General features: G+C 36.5%; 1 protein-coding gene, 2 long non-coding RNA genes and 1 pseudogene across 3 annotated transcripts in view; 1 reads left to right on the forward strand and 3 right to left on the reverse strand.

Moving 5' to 3' along the window:
- Window positions 1–827, reverse strand: part of LOC138017307 (uncharacterized) — a 2,288-nt pseudogene extending 1,461 nt beyond the window's left edge.
- Window positions 828–948: 121 nt separating this feature from the next.
- LOC138017037 (uncharacterized) overlaps window positions 949–10,000 on the reverse strand; it is a 19,982-nt gene continuing 10,930 nt past the window's right edge. Inside the window, exons 2-3 of the long non-coding RNA XR_011125918.1 lie at window positions 3,482–3,528; window positions 949–3,306 (exon numbers count right to left, since the gene is read on the reverse strand). This is a non-coding gene — a long non-coding RNA (uncharacterized lncRNA). The remainder of the gene's footprint in view (window positions 3,307–3,481; window positions 3,529–10,000) is intronic.
- The window catches only part of LOC138017036 (uncharacterized), a 15,291-nt gene continuing 12,600 nt past the window's right edge, over window positions 7,310–10,000 (forward strand). Inside the window, exon 1 of the long non-coding RNA XR_011125917.1 lies at window positions 7,310–7,616. This is a non-coding gene — a long non-coding RNA (uncharacterized lncRNA). The remainder of the gene's footprint in view (window positions 7,617–10,000) is intronic.
- The window catches only part of LOC138016190 (uncharacterized), a 2,424-nt gene continuing 588 nt past the window's right edge, over window positions 8,165–10,000 (reverse strand). The window contains exon 2 of the mRNA XM_068863358.1: window positions 8,165–9,293. Within this exon, the coding sequence (XP_068719459.1) occupies window positions 8,165–9,293 (1,129 nt within the window). The remainder of the gene's footprint in view (window positions 9,294–10,000) is intronic.

Below are 10,000 nucleotides of genomic sequence, written 5' to 3' on the forward strand. Positions count from 1 at the left end.
CTTTCTTGAACAAGAAGACGCCGTAAGGCGTTTACGCGGGATGTATTGGTTTAGTAAGAATTATGTTGAATGGCGTTGGAAGGTTGAGAAGTGTATCAACAACAAATGTGTACAGGAAAGAGGGAGATGTTGAGTACTTCAACTGTGAAAGATATAAAGACGAAGAAGACATGATGAGAATGAAGTGAGCGTGAATACCTTAAATAATAGTTGCGGTTGCAGGGAGAATAGTGGTAAACTACCCTTTCCGGGAGAAATGAGTGTGGTGTGTGTGTCCGGACCGTTCATGAGACTAATTTACCATGGGAAATATCCATACGCAAGGGAGAAAAGGCACTGAGGTTTGTCATTTACTTCAACATGAAACCGTTATTTTAGCTGTGGTGCGAAAAAGTAGCCTCTGCCGACAAAGGATTTTTCCATGTTCTTGACCGCATTGGTTGAGTATTGTGTGAGCGTTCTGTACTAGGAGATCAGAGTTGTGGCAATTTCTTTATTTGCGCAAAAGTCACGCCATTTGACTACACAACTGACGATTAATTTTGCTTAGGAATTGCGTGACGAATTGCGGGCATTGAAGGGTTGTTGGAAGAGGCTACTTTTCGCAAGGTAGCTCACACTGTGAAAATGTAGCCTTTGCTCGGCGGGTATTTGTGCTGTTGAGAAAGATTGACGTTGATATGAGGGAAAAATGTGGTGTAACTCTTTGTAACAACTGTATACCTAGCCTCCCACGCAGACGTACTTAGGCTTGTCACGCGTTCCTCCCCGTTCGTGGGGAGGAACGCGTGACAAGCCTAAGAGACTACTGTATACGAAATCTTCATAGTAGCGGGAAAAACATTTTTAACATCATTTTTGTTTGAATGGGTTTTTCACGATCATGTAAACCCTAACAAAATGAATTAAGGTCTTATAGCATAATGAAAGATTCATAGCAGTAGAAAATGTAAGTTTTTGTTTGGAGCCTATAGTGCTCGAGTAAACTAGAACAAAAGGAATCAAGATTAAGACCGCTGTGTCGCCAACTGAAGGATGGGGAAAATGGAGGATTTTGGTGTTTGCTTGGATTTATCGTTAATATTGGGAGATCAAGAGGGTCTGTTCCATTATATTTTGTTGAGCAATTAGCTTGTGAAGTAGGTTTTAATTATTTATTTTTGACAAATACTTGTAACAATTATAAACAATTTAACAACGGTCATGTCTGATACTGTAGGAAATAGGAAGAAAATTGTAAGCTAATTTCAGGCTACAAAATTAAGACTACCCTTCCCTCCAAATCAAGGATGGGAAAAAGGAGGGTTTTGGTGTTTGAGTAGTTTTATCGTTGCTTGATTTGGTGGGAGGGGGAGTTCTGTTGTACGTGTTACTTTGTTAGATTGTGGTACATTGTAAAGTAAACGGAACGTTGAATATAAGTAGAGGTTTTTGAACAATTATTAAAGTTCAATAACACTTATGTACCATGGTAACGAAATAGAAGTAAAATTACGATGGGTATTAGAAACTCAACAACACTAACGTAGCTTTTAACAACTGGTAAAATTCGAGAAACACTAACGTAACGTCTTACATGAAATAGAAGAAAAACTTACATATCTTCGTGCAAATCAGTATGGGAAAAAAGTTGATTGCTTTTTGAGTAGTTTTACATTTGATTTGGTTGGAGGGGGCTTCTGTCAATTAAATCTTGTTTCAGACTGTAGCACAGTTCTAAAGCAAACAGAACGTTGATTAATATAGAGGGATTATCAACGGCTATCGAAACACAACACCACTAATAGTTTGTAACATAAACAGAACGTAAATTACATTGTAAATATAAGTGTTTTTAACGATGAGTGTTATTCAAATTGGAGTTAACCATCACTTTGCTGAGATAATGTCAGTAATGACATTTTTTAGGTCTTATATTTGATACATTTGATTATTCTTTTAATATCGTCTATAGTTTTATATGATGACAATAATTGAGTTGTAATAATTTTGCTATCTGTCTCTTGGAAGGAGTGAGTAGAAGATAAGTGTTTCCATGAAAGACTTACATTTATGGATGGTCTTTTACTGAGACAATGTCAGTTATAACATTTTTTTTTGGCTGTCATAATTGAAAGTGATGTTTTGAAGATTCATCATTGCCTCTTTAATATCTTCAACAGTGTTGTTTAATGTTAGTGACTTTGCCTCTAATAACTTTGTTATCTCCTTTGTGAACGAAGAGAGCCACAGATAAGTGTTTGCATGAAATACTCATATTTATGGATGGTCTTTTACTGAGACAATGTCAGTTATGACATTTTTTTGGCTGTCATACTTGAAAGTAATGTTTTGAAGATTCATCATTGCCTCTTCAATATCTTCAACAGTGTTGTTTAATGTTAGTGACTTTGCCTCTAATAACTTCGTAATCTCCTTTGTAAACGCAGAGAACCACAGGTCAGTGTTGTTGTGAACTACACATATTCTGACCGAACTCTCACGGGTTAAATGGGTGGTCCTCTGACGTGTTCCGCATTGCTGACATTTTGTTGAGGATGAAGACAGATCAGTCAAGCGTTTGTTACAAACGGTGCAAGGACTAAACAAGGTTAATCTGCTGATAAACTTGAAGTCTGGAACAGTAATCTCTTGCTCTGGAGTGCGGAGTAACTCTGGACCCATTACTTTTTCTAATGATACTGTGGTTTCAGTAGCAGTCGTTAGTGGACTTGTACTTAAGAAGGTTGAACCTTGATAGTATTTCACAGTTAAATTGGTAAACACATACGACTTTCCAGTTTTCAGTTGATGTATGAGAGGGTCCCAAATGTGCAATGTGACTGTTCCAGTGCTGTCTTGTAATATGCAGTCTTCTTTGACATGGGAAGCTGTTTGTGTTGCTTTTATCATAACTTGTTTTGGTTCTTTGTCCCCAAAGGACAATGTGCCAGAAACATTGATTTTCTGGTTTGTAGTAATTGTTGAGAGCTGTTTAATGGTAACTTCTGTCGCTGGCAGCTGTTGGCTCAGGTTTGGGTGGAACTTTGCACTCAAAAGGGACATCAGAATTTGAACATGGATATGCAGTTGATTGCTGGTTAAACAGCCAATCGCCTTCATTTTCTTTCACGATGATATTCTTCAGAAGAACAGGAGTTTTTGATTGTTCGTAATGTTGCATATGAGTGTGAAAAGAGGGATTAAAGCTGACAACTCTGCGAATTTTATTGGGAGCTGTTTGTAGCTGGAAGTCATACCACTGGTGTTGTGTTCGTTTGCTCGTCTTCACAGGGCTGACGTTGTGGATGAAACCGTGTTTCTTTTCTACAAAGAAAGAAACAAAAAAGTAAGGGGAAAAAGAGAAATGAAATGAATAATAAAACACTGTTAAGAGGGGATGGACAGTAAAGGGAGAGTTCAGTGTTTAACAGATACAGTGAAAAGGAAATGGAGACGAAACTAAACGTGATGCGCGGCTCTGATTAGTATTAACGCTTACCTTTAGATTCTTGGGCAGATGACATGATGGGATGTTAATTTCAAATTCTGAGACAGAGAAAGAGAAAGATATATTTTAATTCTATATCAGTTCAGTAATATAGAACTTATTTCTAGGGTCGTTTACAGCTCGTTGTATGAGATTGTTTATTTTTTATTCTGTAAATAAGTAGTTTGTTTAAGGAGTATTGAATCATGAATTTTGAATGCTATTTTAATGAAACCTTATGAATAATCAAGTACCTTTCTCATAATACTTTGAAGATTGTTTTGAAGCTGCTTTTATCTGATTTTCTCATATTGAAAAGGAAGTGGATTTTTTTGATAAACAATGAACTCAAAATGATTAAACTGGCATTGAATGATATTTTTTTTAAAGGATATGGTAATATCTGAGAATTTTGTTGTATTAGATTTTTTGATGTGTAAGAGAAGTAACTTTAAGCTTCATACATGTATCAGTCCATAATTCACTAAATAAAATCTCATGGTTTAAACTGGTATGCTTATTCTAATAGCCTCATGATCTGAGTAGTATACACTGATTACTGAGCAATGGATATTAGCTGTATTAGAATGCCTTGAATAAACATGGTCTAGCAAACTACCAGAAATGAAAGTGGGGCTTTCAACTAGTTGTACATAATTGAAACGACTCATTAAGAGCCATTTTCCGAGAAAATCGAAAATCGCAAGACACTCGTAAAAAAATCGATTTTTGTTTTCTTTTGCCAAAACATCCCTTTTAGTGACCTAATTCAAGAAAAAATAGTTTTGGGTTCAAGCGATTCATTGTACGGGAGAAATAAGAAAAAGTTTGAAAAATCGATTTATGGCTGGTTTTTCGCGCTTAAAAACAACAGAATCCGACCTCAACTTCGAGAAAACGGTGAACGCATAAGAAACAATCCCTAACATCGAAACTTCAGGCGAATATTATTTCGTTCTTAATCTTTGAAGCGCTAAAAGAAAATTTGAAGAAATAAGTTTTTTACATTTACAATCGACAAGTTTAAAAAGGACATATTTGTGTCTCTTGAAATGTTAGAAAATGAAAGCGAACTTTAACTGTTAAAAAAGCCCTCTGGTATATGCCGCTTCCTAGTAAAACCCATATAGAATAAAGCCTTGGCTATTGAAGTAAATTACGGGAAAGTTTTAGCTCTGGGAATTAAATACAGCCCTGACACTGGAGTAAGCAATTTGAGAATTTCATTTAATAAAATGTATGCAAATTAGACGGCCCGCTGAAGGAATTCATACTAAACAAAGTTTAGAGCAAAAGGACTACTTACTGTTGCTAGTAATATGTTTTTACAGTGAAAACGTTATTTCTAGCTTTCAGCTGTGTTGGTGAGAGCCGTAAATAACTTTTTATATGACGACTGAAAAACGTTTGTTCAGCCACATTGCCGCAGCGAAATCATTGAGATCGCAACTTCGAACTGAAACTGTCATCGCTTGATGAAACTCCGTTACCACAATGGTAAAATAGTTTTCTTAAGGGGGAAAAAGCAGAATTAAAATGCATTCGAAACTGTTGACTTCGATTTTGAATTTGTTTAGTTAAAATTTCAAGCCACCACAAGGTCTTATGACTTCTACTGACCCACGAATCGGTTACATATGCCAAGGTCACGTTAGCAAACTGTCACGAAATACTCAATAGCTTCTGTTTTCGGTCTTTGTTTTGTTGGTAAAAAATACATACAATTTTCACAGAACAGACCTTCTTGCTTAATTTGATCTATATATTTGTATTGGTCCAGACACATGCATATGCTGACTTGTTGTAAAAGACATTCATCACAGTTTTTGATTCAGAGTGAAGGTATAATATTTCCCAAAATATTTCAAACACAAATGTTTCCTTAATAAGTTCGTTATTCCCGAATTTACCACCTTGCAACAATCCCTACAGCAAAATAAAAAAGCATAAAATTCAACTTTATAGCTTGCTATAGTTTTGTTTCGGATTTGTTTTTTATCATTTTTCCTCCGAAACCAGGATCCCTAGCCAGGTAACTAGAAATTCTCAGTTTCATTTAGAGCTTGTTCACAACACAACTTCAAACTTGAGTGTGCTTATCGCATCCTTGAAACCTTCGAGACCTCCTCAAAATTGTTGAAAAGCCTATTGAGGCTAATAATAATCTTTGAGTTAAATTTGACCAATTCAAGCCGCGAGCGCGAGAAAAAGAGAACCACTCCGCAGGGCTGAATACGCGATGTAGAGTGTTATAAAATTCCACATTCTCGCGCGTAACGCTTTCTCTAGAGACCTCTAGAAATGTTGTTTAGTGAAGAAAAACAAAGTTATCTTTGGTTAACTCAGAGAACTTGCAGAAATACCTCCAGCCTGCATAACAGGCGCTTTATCAGGGGCACCCAACGACGGTTTCCCCCCGAATTACTTTGAAAAGACTATTTAGGCTATCCAGAGTACTTTTAGATCTCTAGAAATGTTTTCTAAGCGGCGCTAAGAAATTTATATTTGTTAGGGCATCCTAGGGTAACTTGAGTCTTTTCGAAGTTACGAGGGCTTCAGTGTTATTTTCCCGAACATTTTAGCAGCAATTCAAAGTTTTCCGAAAGTGATAGTTTTTCGGTTCCTTTCTGCATGGCATTTTCGATTCCGAAAATTTTAGGCTTCCTTTCTCTACGAAAAACAACCTAACCTGGGGAGTGAAATGGGAAAAATGAACTTCAGAAAATCGGAGGGAATTTATTACATAAGCTTCGAAAATTGTGTACATGAATGGAACGGTCATCTAGAAATTTTTAGCCTTCCTCAAGCTATAGAAAATCCTAGGCAATGTTTGCTTCTCCGAACAGATATTTCACAGGGTGCCCCTGCTTTATGAGCTAGGCTAGGCGAAAGCGGCATTTTGCGCGAGGCGCGAAACGCGACGAGGGGAGGAAAAAATAAAGCTTTATCTTTCTTTATCCCTCGTCTCGCGCTTCGAACTCGTTTCGCGCTTTGAGCAAATGCCGCGTTCGCCTCGCTTGGCTCATAAAGCACCTGTTATGCAGGCTAGAATACCTCTTCATATTTATAACATAAGGTGTCTTTGATTTGTTAGAGCGGGGAGAGACATTTATAACGTGCAAATAGTCACGAACTGAAAGGTGACTTGTAACAAGGACTCAGCCTGACAAACAAGAAATGATCTCACTCTCCGAAAAGGAACGCTCTTTTAAACATAAACAAACTTCAAAAATAAGCAAAGAAAGCAAAACAATGAACAAAATAGATTTTTTCTTGACTTAGTTATTCCGACGAGAACAAATGGTGAATGATTCACTTCTGGAAGTAGCCTCTGAGGAGAAGTGAGAACATCGTTTAGGCAGAACTCTGCACTTTGTGTACTTTACTAGCCCGTTCACACTCTCTTCATTTTTAGATGCACGTATAAAAAAAAGCGCGTTCCGCCCTCTCTCACGGGCAATCGCTTATCTTGTGCGCGCACCAAATTCCCAAAACAGAAAAAACGTCTGTGAGCAGGGTAGCATTTCGTAATACTAGACGGGAATAATTCAATTAAAATGAAATCGTAGAGGCACGTGCAATAGTAAGTTGCGAAACACTTCGTGACAATATATGAATTTTATTCCAGGAGCATTTGACCTGGAAATGTTATATTAATATTGTTCCCAGAGTCGAATATTTCTACATTGATGATCTATAAACAGACGTAGGGTTGTACATTTTTTCATTGGGACAGCTGTAATTGTTTCTTAATCTATTTACAATGTGTACAAAGTATAGTACGTACAGTCGTATGTGACAAGCTAGCGTGACCAATCTCTGCGCGTTTGTTAAATTTTGCGTCATATGATCTTGTTATCCCGTCTAGTATCTGATTTGTTCGCTCAATAAGAGTAATACTCACCTTGTTAACTGTGTGGTTTGAGCAGTGGTTAATTTTCATCATTGTATGTTATTTTCGGACCAAAACATAATCGGGTTTCATTATTACAGAAGCGTCTGATGACGCGTAATAAGCGCTGGGTGGGAAGTGTTTAGATAGCTCAAACGCTGAAGTTGCTGGACACATTTTGGTCGAAATCAGTTATGGATGAGTTGCCACAAACAGATTAAGAGATGGATTTAACTTCTCTCACAACAAGCAATGGTAAGTTGTTCGTTCAACAAAACTTTGCGTTAAAAATATGAATTCATTCAGCGGGCCGTCTAATTTGCATACGTTTTATTTACTCAGATACTCAAATTGCTTACTTTAGTGTGAGAACTGTATTGGATTCCCAGAGCTAAAACTTTCCAGTAACTTAGTTCAATAGCCAAGGTTTTATTCTATATGGGTTTTACAAGGAAGCGGCATATACCAGAGGGCTTTTACAACAGTTAAAGTTCGCCTTCATTTATTAACATTTCCAGAGATACAAATTTGACCTTTTTAAACTTGTCGATTGTAATTGTTAAAAACTTCTTTCTTCAAATTTTCTTTCATAAAATTAAAGAGTAAGTATGTAATAATTCTCGGCTGAAGTTTTGATGTTAGGGATTGTTTCTTATGCGTTCAACGTTTTCTCGAAGTTGCGGTCGGATTCCGTTGTTTTGAGTACGAAAAACCAGCAAAAAATCGATTTTTCAAACTTTTAGTAATTTCTCCCGTACAATGAATCGCTTGAACCCAAAACTATTTTTTCTTGAATTAGGGTACTAAAAGGGATGTTTTGGCAAAAGAAAAAAAAGTTCGATTTTTTCACGAGTGTCTTGCGATTTTCGATTTTCTGGGAAAATGGCTCTTAAGGCTTCAAGTGGTTTTTTGTCATTTGTGTTAAAGAAGTTTATATTCAGATCTCCAAGGATAATATCAATGGTATGAGATCTAAGTAAACAATCAATAGCATCGACAAATTGGAGAATATTTGAGCCATTTTTACGATAAATCAAAAGACAAGATAGACTTTGTTTGGTTTTGTCACAAGTAATAACAAATTGAACAGCACTTAAAGAAGGAAAGAATTCCTGATGCACAATGTGAATATTATTCTTGATGCAGATTGCCAAACTGGAAAATTTATCTGAATTGTGATCATATCTGTACAAAGTAAAAGGATTTAAATTGTTTGCAATATCCATGTCACTGCCACCAGGTAAAAGTTGAGTTTCAGTGAGGGCAAGGATATCAGTGTCGAAAAGATTCACATCTTTCTTAATATCACTGCCGTGCTTTTTAAGAGACCGTATGTTTAAAAGGCACAAAGTTAGAACTGAATTGCAATCAGACATGGTTTGTTCATTCTTACATGTAAGATCTTGTGCAACTTTTGACCTTTTTCTTAGTTTATCATATTCATCGTGTACTCTAGAATCTGTTTTGATATGGTCTTTATTTATGGGGTCAAGAATGTGGAGTCCTTGAAGTGAAGTTGCTCTGCTCAGTGCAACATACACTTGTCCATTGTTGAAGGACTTCTGTTTGTTCAATTTGAAACTGATGACAACATTCTGAAGGGTCAACCATTGTACTTTGTGAATAGTGCATGCCCAAGCTAGGGTGATAGGAAACTGAATTCTTTGTATTTCTGGAGAAGATGGCTTAAAGGGGTGTACTCTTATTTTTGAAATTACTGGTTCAATAGGAACTGCACCATTTATTGTTCCTCTTGCTTGTATGGAAGTACTTCCTGCTTTCTTATCATCAAATTTGATATAAATCACAGATGGTTTTTGTGTAACTTTGTTCACATGAATTTTTAATACAGTTCCCATTTGGCCATTTATAAGTCTGTCTGCAATATCGACATTTGTAGTAAGCATTACTCTAGCTCCCTCTTTAAAGTGCCTATGAAACAAAAAATAATTAAGGCTTATTTGAAAGATCTTTTGAAGACAGGAAATATGGTGTTCTCATTTTTAAAATATCTCATATCATTGGAGAGATATTAAGGTTTTTGTGTTAAAACTGATGACGTCATCAGTGGTTCCAAGGGTAACACAAATCACAAAATCTAAAATATACTTGGAAATATTACCCCAGTTCTCTTCAAACTTGGCACTAATAATGTTTATCAGTCAGCACATAAAATGATACAAATTGTACAGTTGCCATGGCAACCATTTTGCTTCCAGATCAAGGTTGTGGGGAACTGGTGTTTCCGCATTTTGTCTTAACCAAACATCATTCACACTCAATGAGTTGATTCAGAGACCTACAGCAACATGGGCTCTATGATTGTTTTGAGCAGGACTGTCTGTCTTGCTTGATTTGAGAGGAAATTGAGAAACTTCATTTTTAACCAAGAGGGACTGGAGCCAAAAGTGTTGCCATGGTTACATCATACTCTGCACCATCTTGCACCTTACTTAAGGGTTATTACTCATGCCAAGTTTGAATCGTATCGCTGTTACACTTTGAGAGATACTCTTGATTTTGCGATCCATCTTCCAGCAGAACCACTGATGACGTCATCAATTTGCTAATTTGCATAACTCAAAAACTCAGATATCTCTGAAACGAAAAAAGATGCTTCAAAACTGTAAAGGCCATTA

Source organism: Montipora capricornis, chromosome 9 (genome assembly GCF_036669925.1).
Source record: "Montipora capricornis isolate CH-2021 chromosome 9, ASM3666992v2, whole genome shotgun sequence".
NCBI classification, from domain to species: domain Eukaryota; kingdom Metazoa; phylum Cnidaria; class Anthozoa; order Scleractinia; family Acroporidae; genus Montipora; species Montipora capricornis.